This window comes from Myotis yumanensis, unplaced genomic scaffold, assembly GCF_028538775.1.
Source record: "Myotis yumanensis isolate MYYU_CA2020_CCGP unplaced genomic scaffold, mMyoYum1.0.hap1 SCAF_21, whole genome shotgun sequence".
Lineage (NCBI taxonomy): Eukaryota > Metazoa > Chordata > Mammalia > Chiroptera > Vespertilionidae > Myotis > Myotis yumanensis.
In genome coordinates, this window is record NW_027223772.1 from 9379713 (window position 1) to 9396795 (window position 17083).

At 38.6% G+C, this 17083-nt stretch overlaps 1 protein-coding gene across 2 annotated transcripts in view; it reads right to left on the reverse strand.

Moving 5' to 3' along the window:
- The window catches only part of ERCC6L2 (ERCC excision repair 6 like 2), a 114749-nt gene that overhangs the window by 56209 nt on the left and 41457 nt on the right, over positions 1–17083 (reverse strand). For both annotated transcript variants that reach the window (XR_011469270.1, XM_070400815.1), the window contains exons 10-13: positions 14957–15028; positions 14223–14368; positions 4325–4420; positions 1314–1413 (exon numbers count right to left, since the gene is read on the reverse strand). Coding sequence is in view for 1 of the 2 variants with exons in the window: in XM_070400815.1 (XP_070256916.1) it covers positions 1314–1413; positions 4325–4420; positions 14223–14368; positions 14957–15028 (414 nt within the window). In the remaining variant the exon portion in view is untranslated. The remainder of the gene's footprint in view (positions 1–1313; positions 1414–4324; positions 4421–14222; positions 14369–14956; positions 15029–17083) is intronic.

The following is a 17083-nucleotide window of genomic DNA, read 5'->3' on the forward strand; positions in this document are numbered from 1 at the left end:
GCCCGGTGCACAGATTCGTGCACATTGAAAGGAAATTAATTAAAAGAAATATTTTAATATTGCTATTTTCCCTCTTTCTATAATAAAAGTGTCAACCAAATACACGATCGACAATGACAGATCAAAACACACGCGTGCGACTGGCGCCAGTGAGAACTTTGTATGTATCGCACATGCACAAGTCAAACTTAGCCTTTTATATGTATAGATAAACTTGCTTAACACGTTAAGCGTCCAGTCAGTCATTGGTGACTGACACTATACTTTCTATCAGAAAGATAAAACAGGCTGGGCACTTAACGTGTTAATTAGACCTGCTTTCTGATTTAGCTAAACATTTTCCAGCCCAGTGAAGCACCCCAACTTCTCTTTCAGGTAATTGTCAGCAACACAGCAGGAAATACCAACATGAAGCAGATTATTATTATAGATCACACAGGGAGAACTAAGGGTAAAATATTTAATTGCAGCAGTTTTTGACTATATTCTGCCCAGTGAGAAAACCTGAAGTCATTTTCAAGTTCCACCATTTCTTATTTCTTTTCAGTCGGGTCAAGTTTCTAAACTTTCTAAATCTCTGTTTTCTGGCTAATGAAGAGGAAATAGGATTCTACCAAGGCTCCTATGTACCTACTCCAGGACTTCTGTGAGGATCAAATGAGATGAGGCACATGAAAACACTTTGCAGACATGTGGTTACAGTGTGAAATGTTTGCACCTGGCTATAAAGCAAGTCGGGTTGCTGGGCTGAAGAAACGCCAAGAAGCTAGTTGCTAGGGAGAGGACACAAGGCATTGCTATGTGATGCCATTACTCAGTGCCCACAGTGACCGTTTCCGGGCTGGGCTGGGTTATGGGCCACATTTTGTGGCATGGGATCTTGGCAGCATTGGGTGCGATTTGGTGGGGTGTCACTCCGGGGTGGTAGTGGGGCCTGTCCCACTTGGGGGAAGCCGAGTGTTGGTTTGTCAGCGCCAGGTCCATGGTGCCATTTATTTTTAAATGGCCAGTGTGCGTCATGGCAGCTCCTGTGTTGAGCATCTCCCCCCTGGTGGTTAGTGCATGTCATAGCTACTGGTCAGAGCGTCTGCCCCCTGGTGGTCATTGCGCATCATAGCTACCAGCCGGAGGTAAGGATGGACACTTAGCCTTTTATATATATATGGATATTCTAGAATATATTTCATAATCTTAACAAATGCCATATTAGAGTTAGAATAAAATTTAAAATATATTTTTACACATATTTGTTTCTAATTTTTTAAAACAGGCAAATGTTTACTTTTTAATTAAAAGAAGGGAAATATATTTACCTGTTTGTATACTTGCCGTAAGTACATGATTTCCTCCACAGTTCCCAAGGATATCAGCCTAAACACTTTGACATCTCTGCATTGCCCAATCCTATATGCTCTGCAAAAATATTAAAAACAAAAGCAAACAAAAATCAGGTGAAACAACTTTGGGTTCAGGCAATATCTTTTGGACATAAAAATGGAAGATTACTGAAATTTTAATTTAAAAAGAAACATTTTATGTTTATGTATGCTATACTATTTAATAATAGTGGAAAATAGAAATTCATATAAAAAGCCCAGTCATGGAAAAGTATTACAGAAAAATGTACATATCGACTTTATTTCTGTTACAAATATTAGCTTTTATTGTCCAAAAATTTTTCTTAAATTCAGATTTTTCTTTTATTGTAATCTTAATCTTAAACTTAAGAATGTTCCCAAATCATTCCATTTATATAAAATTCTCAAAAATGCAAACTAATGATAGAAAGCAGATCACTGGCTGCTTGGGAATAGGGACGTGGGAGGGGCAGGAGAGGGATTATAAAGTAGTGTGGACGAAAGGGGCCACATGCTAACCTGACAAGCTCAGGGGAGGCCTTCATGGTGGTCTTGCAAACTCAAAGACCTAAAGTAACCACAAAGGATGGTCTGAAATTTAACTAAAAGCAGTTATGGTGGGTAGTCACCTCCTGGCCCGGTATCTTCCCTGACAAGGTCGACCTTTACCTTAACTGAGCTTAATAACTTTTTGCATCTATGATAACATATCATTGAAATGTCAGGGTAACTTGTTAACTTCCCTTGTTCCCGGACCCCTCAGGGTACAACCAAATGTCCTGGGCTCCAGGACAGAGACACAAATTCCTTCACTGTTATTGTTATCATGTTAATTGTTGACTATAAACTGTCCTGTACCCACCCACGTAAGGTGTCTATCATTTCACTTGTTATCCAATCCCAGAGGTTTCTGTCCCCCTTTGCTTTCTCCCGCCTCCCTAATCTATAAAACAAGGTGAGAGACAGCCATTCTCTGGAGCATTATCCCAACTGGCTGAGACTCTGCTCCCCCGCAGCTGTTGATAGCGTGGCTCAAATAAGCTCACAAACTTCTTCACAGGTTTGGGTGTTTTTGCATTAACAGTAGCAGAAGGGAAATTTGTGTGTGTGTGGGGGGGTGATGTATAGTCACTATTTCTTAGTGTGGTGATGGTTTCATTTGTCCGCATATATCAAAACTTATCAATTGTACACTTTAAACATGTGCAGTTTATTGTGTATTAATTATATCTCAATGAAACTGTTTTGTTTAAAGAAAAAAAAATCTGGGTAAAAGCAGTTAATCAACTGGTAAGGCTATGAAAGTGCAGATTGGTGGTCCTCATCCAGAGATTTCCCTGGGGGCTGTCTGCCTGAATCACTCAGTTGACTAGTATCCCAGTTGTTTTGGTAGGAACCACAGTGCTAATTAAAACTCTAACCTGACTCACAACACTGGTTAACTATGGTTCTAGTCCCTGCAGGTTCTCCCAGGTGGAGCTTTAACAGATGCTCTGAATGAGGTCATCTGCTCCTAAATACCTGTTACAGTCCCGGGCGGGGGGGGGGGGGTGTCATGTGCCAGGCCATACTGTCTCATGCTTGAAAATGTTACAATTTGGGGGTATATGATTTTGACCTTGTAAAGTTACTGTGTTGTTATAGTTGGTGGTCCTTGTGCCTCCTTCACCCCCTCGTCCTCAGAGAAAGGCTTTACAAGAGGGTATCATGGGTTCCAAAAATCTTATACCTCCACAGGGGAATGGGGGCTCCTGTGACACAGCTCAGAGAATGGTAGGTGACTGCAGTTCCACTTCCATCCTGCAGCCTAGACACAGAGAGGTTCACAATCCCTTTCTCTCCCACCATGGATCTAGGGTCTAAAATTTTTTTAAATAGATTTAAGGAAAGTCTTTTGGGTGTACGGCCATCTAATTATTATCCAATTGTTTGGTGAATGGGATAAACTGTTAGAGTACATACTAGAGGACCGGTGCATGAAATTTGTGCACTGGGGGGAGGGGGGGCCCTCAGCCTGGTCCGTGCTGTGCTCTCTCTCAGTCCGGGACCCCTCAGGGGATAGCTGGCAGTCAGACATCCCTCTCGAAGTCTGGGACCCCTTACTCCTTACTGCCCACCTGCAGCGGAGGCGCGAGAGGCTCCCGCCACTGCCGCTGTACTCACCAGCTGTAAGCCCAGCTTCTGGCTGAGCGGCGCTTCCCATGTGGGAGTGCACTGGCCACCAGAGGGCAGCTCCTGTGTTGAGCGTCTGCCCCCTGGTGGTCAGTGTGTGTCATAGTGATTGGTAGTTCCACCATTTGGTCGATTTGCATATCAGCCTTTTATTATATAGGATGCCACAAATTATTGCTCTATTGTATCATATACCCATTAACATAAATTTCTTTGTTGATAAACTATTTCATATTTTTGTCTTTATTTTTATAAATAATTTTATCTCCTTCTTTCTCACTCTGGCATCTTTTGGCATTTCTCTTTATCTTTGGAACGCATAAATATCACGAAGATGTAGCTCTGTATGTTTTCTCTCCTGTCCAGGTCATTATTTATGTTCTAAAATATTCATTTTTTTCCTCTGTGTTCTCTGTCAACTTTGGACTGTGGTTTTACTCTGCTGGTTTCTTGATCACACAGATTCTGTTTTCATTCTCTATTTCAGGAGTTTCTCAAAACTTCTAATCTACTAGCAGTGACCGCTCCTATTTTCCTGAAGTACTGTGGACGTATTCTTTCTTCGTAAATCAATTCTGACATAATAATGGGACTTTGAGATGAATGGAAAATAAATAGCTATCAGCCTGCCAGTTGGATTCAGAAATCCATGGTTATCTTAAATAGAAGTTTTTTAAAAACAAGGTTTTCCCTATCTTCTAATCACAGTCATATGATAAGCAACCTAAACAATTCAGAAAAGAGGTTAGGTTAAAAGTATTTTTAGGTCAGTTTACATTTTGTCAGTATTATACCTGTCAATGGCCTGAAGATCATTGGCTGGATTCCATGTAGGATCAAATAATACAACAACATTGGCACCAACAAAATTGAGGCCTAGTCCACCAGCCCTGGAGGAAACAGAAAGAACATATTAAAACAGCAAAATAGTAATTGTTGTTCTAGAACTCAACTGTGCCAGATTTCTACAACAAATCAACACAGTATTACACTCACATCATAAAAGGTGATTAAAACACAAATATTCCACAAATGAAATAGCTATGAAATATTATTTTTCTACCACTCTAGAATATCCCTAAAAAATTTGACCATTACAGTCCATGTAAGTAGACTATGCTGTTTATAATCAAATATTATTTCTGAAAGGTTTTCCTAACATAATTTTAAAAAACTATCAGTATATTGCAGCTAAGTAAAGTAATATACACATTTTTAAAAATCAAGCCAGGAGTAGATATACTTTGTCTTTTTCTTCCCACTGTGTGCAAACCCTGGATATTATATATAAAATAAACATAAGACAGTGAAGAGTAGAGAGAGCACAGACTGCTTAGGAACTACAAAACATGAGGAATGACATGACAGTGAGTTTCCTGTGTGTGGTTTTTTTCCCTGCCTAATATATCCCAGACTGGGTTCTGGAGAAGCTAGTGAACTGGAAATGCCAACAGTCACAGACCAAAAAGGCCCCAAGTAAATCCTTCTTCCTTTAGCTAAAGAACCAGGAAAGATGTATCCCTTTAAGACAGAAATATGTTAGACAATAACCAGCCTATTCCTGTAAACACCCTGGGGAAAAATCTGTGGCCCCACCCTCAACTTGGCCAGTAAAGGCTAAGTGAGGAGACTAAACTTCCACCCTTGCTTGAATGTAATGAAGCACCTTTAGCCCCCTGAGGGGTGGTATCAGAGAAGACTGATTAAGAAGCTGGGACTTTCATTTCTTCTTAACCAGGCCCTCCTCTGAAGTATCAGTGGGGGTCAACTAGAAAATATTAATGAGCCACCTCACTCTCAGGATGTTAACAGAGGCCAAGTAGAAAACATGGACTTCCATCCCTATGTGGCTGGTATGGTATCTGGGTAAAACAGATTTAAATATCACATATAGTTTTAGAACATAATACAAAGAATGCCCAGCATATAATAAAAAATTACTGGTTATATCAAGATCCAAGACAATCTCAATGTGAAAAGGAGATAAACAACAGATGACAACAATGAATCAGATGTTGGAATTATCTAACAAGAATTTCAATGCAATCATAATAAAAATGCTTTGATAAGAAATTACAAATAATGCTTGAAAAAAGTAAAAATACAAAGTCTCAGCAAAGAAAGAAAGGATATAAAGAAAAACCAAGTGAAAATTTTAGAACTGAAAAATAACTGAATTCCAAAATCTTGTCAAATTTAGCTCAAAAAATGTATTTCTCTAGTTCCTTCTACATTTCTATTTTCCCTGCCCTATTTCAAGCCCTTATTATATCTCACCTGTAAGTATTATTTCATTGGCTTCTTAACTGTCTTCCCTTACCTCAGATCTTAAATCCATTCTCATTATTACATAAAATTATTTTAAGCACAGAATATAAAAAGCTAGGTATGCCACTCCTCTGTTTTTTTTTTTTTTATTTTTATTTTTTATTTTTTTTTTTTATTAAATCTTTATTGTTCAGATTATTACATTTGTTCCTCTTTTTTCCCCCCATAACTCCCCTCCTTCCAGCTCCCACCCCACCCTCCACCCTCACTCCCCACCCACTGTGTTCATCCATAGGTGCATGATTTTTGTCCAGTCACTTCCCGCATCTCCCACCCCCCTTTTCCCCCCAAGAATAGTCAGTCTATTCCCTTTCTATGTCCCTGATTCTATTATAATCACCAGTTCATTCTGTACATCAGGTTATTTATTCACTTGATTCTTAGATTCATTTGTTGATAGATGCATGTTTGTTGTTCATAATTTGTATCTTTACCTTTTTCTTCTTCTTCCTCTTCTTAAAGGATACCTTTCAGCATTTCATATAATACTGGTTTGGCGGTGATGAACTCCTTTAGCTTTTCCTTATCTGTGAAGCTCTTTATCTGACCTTCAATTCTGAATGATAGCTTTGCTGGATAAAGTAATCTTGGTTGTAGGTTCTTGGTATTCAGCACTTTGAATATTTCTTGCCATTCCCTTCTGGCCTGCAAAGTTTCTGTTGAGAAATCAGCTGACAGTCGTATGGGTATTCCCTTGTAGGTAATTGAGCCTCTTTCTCTTGCTGCTTTTAAGATTTTCTCTTTGTCTTTTGCTCTTGGCATTTTAATGATGATGTGTCTTGGTGTGGTCCTCTTTGGATTCCTTTTGTTTGGGGTTCTCTTCGCTTCTTGGACCTGTAAGTCCATTTCTTTCTCCAGATGGGGGAAGTTTTCTGCCATTATTTCTTGAAATAGGTTTTCAATATCTTGCTGTCTCTCATCTTCTGGCACTCCAATGACTCTGATATTAGTCCGCTTAAAGCTGTCCCAGAGGCTCCTTACACTATCTTCACACTTTCGGATTCTTTTTTCATTTTGCTTTTCCAATTGGGTGTTTTTTGTCGAATCTTTGGTTTGATTATTGTGCTCCTCTGGTCTGCTATTGGGTATAATATTCTTTATTTCAGTCCGTGTATGCTTACTTTCTAATTTCTTTATCGTAGCATCAAGGGTCTCATTAGTTTTCGTGAGGCTCTGCACAAATTTATGGCAAGCCCTCAAAATTGCGATTCTTAGCTCCATATCCTCCATTTCTGTCATGTTTTTTTGTCTCCGCATCTTTTATGCTTTCTTGGTGCACCCCCTTGTGGTCTTTGTGCGCAGTCTTGTTCTAGCCAAGCCTTAATTGTTGTAGTTAACACTAGAGGGGTTTGACCCCCAGGCCGACTGGCTATAGGAAACAGCTGTGTGGAAAACGTCTGCCTTCTGGGGAGGCGCTAATCCAGCCTTTGCCTGAGGCGATCGGCAAATGGCTGTGCGCAGGGTTTGGGCGGGGCGGGATAAACAGGGCGGGCGGAGGGAGCAGTTATGGCCACGCTCAGTCCCGTTCCCAGAGGCTCTGCTTCTCAGAACCCCGGCAGCCGCTGCAAACCTCGGAGAGAAAGCTGCCCTCAGGTTCCAACTGATGCCGGACAATCCCGCTTCTCCCGTTTGAGTCTGGGTCCCTAGAGACTCGCCCGGATCTGGAGCCCAGAGTCTGAGACTCACTCCCGACAGAAAACGACAACCGCGCCCTCAGCCACCAGCGCGCTTTGCGCGCGCACCTCGGTACCTTTGTATTTTCCACACTGCGCCGCCTCTGAGCCTCGATTTGCTGTTCTCTTTCCTTCTAGTTGTAGAGTCTCTCTTCAGCCAGCCTTCCTGTGGTTCTGGGTGATGTCCGTTCCGTCTTTTAGTTGTATTTTTGAAATGGTTGTTTGCAGCAGCGGTCTCCGGTGTTTACCTACGCCGCCATCTTGGTCTCCTCCCCACTCCTCTGTTTTAACCCCCCAATTCTTATTCACCAGAGACCAACTCTTGTATTCTTAGACTTTATCTCCCAGAACTACCACTATATTTAAAGTTGTCTCCATACCCTACTTGTGATTTTCTTTGCTCTCTTCTTTGCCTGGCTAATTTCTACTTGTCCTTCAGCATTGCTAAGGAAGGATGAACTAAATATTTCTCCTTTGTGCTTCCTCTGATTGGCATTTAGCACACTATATTGAAACCACCCTTTCACATATTTCTTAACTATTCTCTCTATCTTCATGTTTTTTTAACTAAACTTTAAAAGAGCTGAGTCAGAACCTTTTACATCTTTTCTTCTCCAGGACCTGTCACAGAACACTCAGTTAAATTAACTAATAATTCCTCCTATTTAGTCACATACTCAGGTCTTCCCTCCATGTATCCTAAGCTCTAACCATTTAAATTCCCTGGTCATTTTTGTACTAATGCTATTATCTCTGCCTGAAATGCCCTTTATTTAAACCTGCTTTCCCTTCTAATGAAATCTTATCTATAAGAGGCCAGTTTAAACATCACCATCCTTTTATGCTCTTTCTTGACATGCCTATTCTTTAAATGCTCATGGAACTTTACACATAACTCCAGTAAAGCATTTATTGCTCATAATGCTCTATAGAGGCAAAAAAAAAAAAATCTGTTATTTTTCTTATCCTATATTAAGTAAGGATCAACGAAGACAACTGAATTGAACAAAGGGGTATGAGAATAGTTAGACAACATAACAAAATACAAATTAGGAGCAGTTTTTTGCATCTATTTATATAAAACCCTAATATGCAAATTGACCAAATGGTGGAATGACTGGTCACTATGACATGCACTGACCACCAGGGGGCAGATGCTCAAAAAAGGAGCTGCCCCCAGCCCGCAGGCCCCAACCAGCGGCAGCGGCGGGGGGGCTGGCAAGTGGGAAGCGCCAAGTCAGCCAAGGTGGGTGCAAACGGGGGCTCTGATCACCCCGCCAGTTGCCCCACAGATCAGCCCTGATCGCCAGCCAGGCCTAGGGACCCTACGGTGATGCACCGGCCTCTAGTAGTTATATGATTCTAATGACTTATTGGAGTAGTGGTTTAGAATCTCTTTCTTTTTGAACATTTAACAAAAAAAAAACCATCATCTTTCTGAGGAAGTTGAGATAGTTTTCTGGAATGAGGTTAAGAGAAATACGAAATTACTTTTCTCAAAAGTCTTTCAAACTATGGTTCATGGGATTGGAATAATTAGGGGCACCTAAAAATTGCCTGACAAACCCAAAGTATCCTGACTTTTTAAAGTTATGTGTCCAATAGAAAATGAATTGTATCCTTTGGAAAATTACTTATAGAGGTGAGAGCATACAGATATCACAGATGTTCTTGAACTCAAAGAAAAGAGTGAGTTGGGACAGTGAGAAAGTTTTGGAAAGAATTTAAAAATGGGTAAATTAGTGGAGTGGGTGGGACTTAGACACAAAATAAGCAAAACAGAAGTTAAAAGTTTATCTAGTATTGTGATGGAAAAAAGTGAAGAAACAAGGTTAATAAGATTATATTATTAGATAATTATAAGAAAAATCAACAAGATACATCCAAAATAAAAATTTAAATTAAGAAATATTTTCTAACATTTAAATGAACAACACCAACAATAAATGCAACCAACTGTTTCAGTTAGTTTCTTGAAAGTAAGGTTTGACATGAATTTATCTCAGATGCCCTATATAAGCCGCAGGAAGGGCTCTACCAGTTGAGGTAGCAATCTCCCAAGAGATTCTGAAGGTGTAACTGAAGGCTGGCTGGGTTACAGCAGAGGCAAAGCTCCTTCACCTAAAAAAAATCTCTAAACTCTACCTCTGGAGATGAGATGATTCTGTTTCATGATAATGCAACTCAGAATCCTAAACTTTAAAATCTGTAACTCTGTTGTTATATGACTAAAAGAAAAGGTCTACTCCTTAAGCAAGAAAACAAAATATAGACCTTTTCAAGCTGAGGAATGGTATTAATACAGACCCATAATGAGCATGAAGGCTAATCATGCCTTAGATCTTTCTATTTTCACATCAAGTAAGTATATAAAAAATTATACTTTAACTATATGTTAATATTCCATAAAAATGCCTTCAGTGAATTAAGTTTTATTGTTAGGTGTTAACTATTATAAAAAGTGAAATGAAATATTCACTTGAATAATATTTATGTGAAAATCTAAATAAATGTAGAGATACTATGTTCATGAATAGGAAGGCTCAATATCATAAAAATGCCAATTTTTTAAAGTAATTTATAAATTCAGTGATTCCAAAAAAAATTCTAACCCAAGGGAAATTGCCAGATGACCCTTCTCTAATTAACTGAATGAGATGATTATAAAAAACTAGGCTTTGAGGTACTGATATTCCAGAATAAAGATAATTTAGAGAACAAAAGAGCTTGGAAAGCAAGAAAATTTTTAGTTGAAAAATTATTTCAAGTAAAATAATCAGATTTAAAAAAAAGATTGGAAAATGACATTTCGCAGAATATAGAGCAAAAAGATAACAAAATGAAACATGGATGAAAAGTTCAGAGATTTAAATAATCCATATGGGAGCTCTAAGATCTGACAACCTGGAATGCGAGAGGAAGAGAGATACTGGGAAAATAGAAGAGACGCCATCGACAAAGAAATAATCTAAGAGAATTTTCCAGAGTTGAAAAAGAAAACAAGCCTTCAGATTGTGCCAGCACAAGAAATGAACAAAGATCCACACCAAGACTCAAATATCACTATAAAATTTCAGAATACCACAGATGAAAAGGAACTCTTGTGAGTTACCAAAAAAGAATGAGAGTAAGATTGGTCTTAGACATCTATTAAGCAACATTAAATACCTGAAAAAGTGCTTTAATAACCTTCCATAACCAGTCAGGAAATTATTTTCAATTTAGAACTTAGTTGGCCAAAGCAGCAATTAAGTGAGAGGGCACATAAAAGACATTTTCAGATATTCAAAGATGCAGAAAATTTACTTATTTTCTATAATCCTGACTTACAAAATTAATTGAAGATATTCTCCAGTGAAACAAGGAGGCAAACCAAGAATGAAAATGGCATAAAATTCAGGAAAAGTGGATCCATGCAAAAAAGCAGTGAAAGAAAACTTCAAGATAACAGTTCTTTATCAGGACTAGAGGACAATCAGTCCAGATTAAAACCAGAGCACAAAAGACTTCAGGAGCAAGTTCTTCAGGATACAGAGGAGTCAACAGAAGAAAAAGTGTGATGGTGAACTAGTAATATATCGAAGACTATTATTACTATAAAAGGCAAAAATATACGGAAGGTAAAGCATTAAGAAAATTAGGATTAAAATATGAAGTACACTGAACTGTGTAAACATAAGATGATGATGGAAGTGTTAGAACAGAGAACTCATTTGAGGTTGATGTTAAGACTGTTCTCCTTGAACTGGCCAAGAGGTCACAAACATTCAGAGAAATTACCTTAGCACTCTGTGGTCCAGCATTAAACAATGTTTACAAAATCATAATAATGTAAATGCTATTTTTTAGCCTCTAAATTTTAGAGGCAATCTATGGGTAGAGCATGAAAGACTTAGTTATTTTTGCAGGACTCTGAAAATTTCTAATATCTCTGATGAGGTAACAGTTAAAATAGTTGACAGATAATATGAATAGGTGACAAAAGTAGAAGAAATGGTAGATGCGTGCTAATGCTAATACCACCCATTACAAACATTTAGAAGATACTGTAGGAAGTAGATGGACTAAAACATTAAAAATTAAGGAACATTATTTAAAGTTACTAAAGTATTTATAGACATACTAGAGGCCTGGTGCACGAAAATTGTGCACTGGAGGGGGGGGAGGTCCCTCAGCCTGGCCTGTGCCCTCTCGCAGTCCAGGACCCCTCAGGGGATGTCCACCTGCCGGCTTAGGCCCGATCCCCACAACGCCCCCGCCACCGGGATCGGGCCTAAGCCAGCAGTCAGACATCCCTCTTGCAGTCTGGGGCTCTCGAAGTCCGGAACCCCTCACTCCTTACTGCCTGCCTGCAGCCGAGGTGGGAGAGGCTCCCGCCACCGCTGCTGTGCTTGCTGCGCTCACCAGCTGTGAGCCTGGCTTCTGGCTAAGCGGCGCTCTCCCTATGGGAGTGCACTGACCACCAGGGGGCAGCTCCTGCGTGGGGCCAGGGAGGGATGCAGAGGTTGGCCAGCCGGGGAGGAACTGCAGGAGGGCTCCAGGGCGTGTCCAGCCCGTCCCACTCAGTCCCAATCAGCCGGACCCCAGCAGCAAGCTAACCTACCGATTGGAGCGTCTGCCCCCTGGTGGTCAGTGCATGTCATAGCGACTGGTCGACCGGTCAACTGTCTGCCCCCTGGTGGTTAGTGCACATCATAGCGAGTGGTTGAGCGGCCTTAGCATTATCATTAGCATATTACGCTTTGATTGGTTGAATGGCCAACCGGATACTTAGCATATTAGGCTTTTATTATATAGGATAATAAAAATAATAAGGACTTTGTTAAAGGTGAGGAAAGGGTAGCATAAGCAGACCAAGTCCTCCTCTTTCATAAAGAATCCAAGCTGTGTAATGTTGATAAATGAAAAGAAAATGAAGACTTAGTATTCTGGCAAAATAATGGAATAAGCTAATGTGATAATTCTGCTACACATCTAGAAATTAAATATAAACTATTGCAAAATGAGAAAAACAAAAAAAAACTGAGCTTATTTATGTCTTTTGCAAAACACAGCTGAAGAATGTATTTATTATGTTATGTAAGATTCTTTACTGTGTAAACACTTATGCAACGAATTACTCCTTGAATTCAGTCACAGGAAAACAGGAATCTAGAACTCTTCCCTTCCCTTAGTTGGGATGCCAAGCAGAAGTCAAAGCAAAACCACAGCAGTGGAAAACTCCAACCAAAGGATTTCCAAAGAGGAAAAAGACCCACTGACGATAAGCTCAAAATAAAAAATTTGAAAATTTGTGAAGATGCCATCTACCATAAGCAAGAGCCAGAGGAAACATCAAATAGGAGGATTGGCACCTCCAAGTACAGGAGTTAACAGAGCAAAAATGCCATTCAAAAGGAATTTTTTCAAAAAAGATTAAAATTACTAAAGAATTAAAAGAAAGGCTAGAAACCATAAAGAACAAAATATGAGTAAAAATAATCAGGCAGATTTGAAAAATATCAAATAGAACTAAACATAAAAAGTACAGTCTTTAAAAATTCAATGGATGGATTAAATAGCAATTTCTAATACAGTTGAAGAGATAATTAGGAGTTTATGGCAGATGACATCAAATTAGATTGAGGGTGAGCTGACTGAGAGATGACTGCTTACAAATAGTTCTGTACTATTTGAACTGTTGAAAGCATTTATTACTTTGAAAAACGTTACTTATAAATTAATATGCATTTTTTAATTTAAATTAACTGAAGACAGTATTCTATGTCATTTATTGCTTTGAAAGAACTCGGGTGAGAAATTATAACTTGAATTCATTCACAGGAAATTGGGAATCCAGAGCTTATCTCCTTTTGCCTTAGTTGCAAGAATTCAAGAATTATTTTAGTCCTCAACAGTAAGTAGCTCACTCATCATATGTAAAATTTTCTTCATCATTTAAGTAATTTTTTACTTATTTTTACTTTTTACATTTTATATAAATTTATTTTTAAAACCCCTTAAAATTCTTTCTGAAAGACAATGGGAGTAAATCTATAAAATACTACAAGAGATACCAATAGTTACGGATTTGTTACCCACCAAAAGATGAATTTTACTTAGGCAAGTTTATATTGCCTTTACTCTTCCTCTTAAGTGTGTATATTCTTGAAAAGGTTTTCATTAGAGATTTGTAAGCAGGTGTTAGACCTGCTTTAACTTTAATAAAACCTAGAATGGGAGTTGCTCTGGCTGATTGTAGGTAGAGACAAAGTAGGGAAAAGCCTGGCCCATGGCCCTGTGAGCTCCCTAAGGCTCCTTGAGCACAGTTTGCAAACCATTGCTACAACTGATTTTCTGTTATTTGATAACTCCATTATTTAATTAAGTTTCATTCTGACTATGGACATGAGACAAAACACTACTGCAGAAAATTCCTTTAAAAATCTATTTTTTGGAGTACTACCTTTACATATGCAGACATAGAAAGGAGAATTCAGTGATGATAAAGGAATTGAGAGAACAGGTTAGGTAAAATTCAAGAAATCATTAGTCCCTCATAATTAATAGCATTTTTGCTGCTTCTCCTTAAAGTCAAATAAAACAAAGCAAAATAAGCCTAACCACTAAAAAATCAGTCATAGTTTTAAAATTACCCTAAATCTTAAAAGCAATTAGATAAAAATCAAGTTATCAAATTTTATTTTCTTACATTGTGGAGACAAGGCAAATGTTGACATCTTGAGTACTGTTGAACTCTTTCACGATCTTGATTCTTTCTTCTGATTTTGTACTGCCATCGAGTCGTCGGTAATCAAGCCCAGATGCCATACAGTATTGCTGCAGCACATCAAGCAGCTAGAGGGAAGGTAGAAAGACGGGCAAAGGTGAATTCACGGTTCAATAAGCTTCATACCATACAGAGAGAAAACTGACTAAGTATTAATTATGACTGCTCACAATTTCTTTCTTATAATTAGAGCAACAGATAGTTTTCTGACTTCTGACCCATATATTTCATTATCCTGAAACTGACTTTAACCTTAACAACCTTCCTTTAAAAAAAAAAAATCAATCTTCTAAGAAAAAAATCAATCTTGAATTTTTAAAAGTAAAACCAAGTAAAAAGAAAACGATTGGCCAAATCATTTATGTAAATATATTTCATTTATTTATGCTATTTTCTACATTTTAAAATCTCTTAAATGTTTTAAAGAACATTTTAATTATCAACAAAAACATCAACAGAAAATTAAAAATCTATTTTTGAGTTTGCTACATGACAGTATCCCTGATGTAATTGAGATTTATGTCTCCTCCCTCACTACCATTTCCTACAGTATGTCTAAGACAGAAAAGATGGCTGGATGCCAGTGTGTATTTGAGGCTTTCTGCTTCAGGAGTTAAGGCTGGGCCACTCAAGAATGCACTGCAGACCAAACTCACCTTGGTGGAGAAGGAGAAAAGAAGAACTTTATCTTTGTTTTTCCTGCAGTGATTTAAAAGCTGCTGAAGGACCTGGAAATGAACCACAGAACATCAGTGAACCAGTTCCAATTAAGAGTACACTTTGTATCGCTGGGCATCTCTCCTGAGATTTGTAAGGTGTGACTTTGAGCCCTAAGTTTGCAAATGGCTGTCAGTGTCAGAAGCATTTCATGCTGTCCGCATGTGAATGTCCACAGCTTTCCTCCTAAGGCTTTTGGGCCACATCACGGAGCCTAAGCTGACCTGGGTCCTTCTCTGCCCAAGGATGCACAGGCTTAGTATAGGCTACGTCTGACCCGATTTTACCTGGCAAGCATTTGTTCTTTTTCTGACTGTTTTCCTGTAAAAATTATACACCCCATCAAATCCTCTACTGGGTAAATATTTTCAAACAATGCAGCTCTATTATTCTGCTCCTCAAAGAATGTAGTTTGAAATTTTCTCATTTTTGTCGTAGAGACCATAATTGCCATTGTATTACTAATACCGCAACATGAAATTAAAGGTGCCCAACTGCTTAAAAAAACACAATCAGCCATCATACCGTAACTGGGCAAAGGCAGAAGCAGAGGGGTGAGAGGGGGCACAGGCACGAACGAGCCCAGTCCATGTGAGCGAAGACAAGGAATCGCAGGGATGTGCGTCCTGCACTCTCGCTGCACATTTGCTGCTGTGTGTGTGCGTCTTTCTTACCTGTCCTTGGTTTTCTTCACCTGTATTCCAAGGACCTCGTGCCCTGGGTTTTTAGGTGTCTAAAATGTTAAGATCTGCTTCAATAGAGCAACGAACAATGGGCCTCTTAAAAGCTGTGTTTGAGAGCGTTCCCTGAATGCACAGGGGCCCTCAACGAGCCTGTTTTCAGCAAGAGAGATGTGTGCAACGTTTCACTTGGTTTTGTACTTGATTTGATATCTTCATTAAATGCTAAGATGCAATATCGTTCACTTAGAGTGGGGAAAATGCAAAATTGACTTTCTTTATATTTTTCTTTATTGTTTTTCTTTACTCCTTAAACGTGCTTTTAAAATGTGTTCTAAATGGTTTTTTATTCCGTATCACTGCTTTGGCCAGGAGGCTCTCATGACGTGCAGTGTCCCAGAGTCTCAGCTCCAAACGTGGGGAGGAGGAGCTCTGGACTGACAGTGAGAATTTGTTCCAGGAACGCACTACTGCTTCATTCTCATTTTTAATTTTATGCCATCTGTGTATGTTCAGAGATGCACAGTCATACAAATATTAAGTTATTACATGTTTTCAAATGAGCATTTTTCATCCTAAATTTGTTTGCAAATATATTTTTAACACTTGGAGTGGGGGAAACGAGTTAAGTCGGCTCGCGTGAATTGCGCGTACTCCGCGGGAGCCGTCTTAACTCGGTTCATATAGATTTGCGGTGGAGTGCGGGAAACGTGTAAACTCGGGCCGATTGTAACTGCGTATTACCAAATATTTGTTTGTTTGCCGTTCACAAAGATACCTACCTGCGTATGCGAACCGTTTCATACCCATTGGGGTAATAGGTATCATAAAAATCCCTGATTTTGCACGGGAAACCTAAATAATTGCCTGCGCCATCTTATATTTTGGCGGGAAATTCACCCCACACCGGAGTGTTAATAAAAGTTCAAAACCAAATTTTATCACCTAAAAAAAGAGTATACTTCGTACATATAAATATCACTTGAGAATTTCTTAAAAAGTATTTTTATATAATATAACCTCAGTCATATTTCCTAATTCCTTTCATTTTTGGCAAGTTAGAGAAATAAAGTATTAGATATTACATGAAGTGTTAGTCATCATCACATGGTGAAAAATGAGGTAAAGTTCCCAAAGACTTTTATTCTATCTCATGTTGTTTTAATAAAAAGGAAGCACTTTAGATTATGGGACTCATTTAAATGGATTAATTTAATTTCTAAAATATACTTTCTTTATACCTACAATATGTTCATAGAGCATATTGTACAGAGCAGCATTCCTTTTAGGAAGTATTTTAATTTCTCCTAGAAGAGGTAATGAAATGTGTTTAATTACATCTAGGTTCTAAAAGTCTTGATATTTATTTTTTTTAAATAGTCAGTC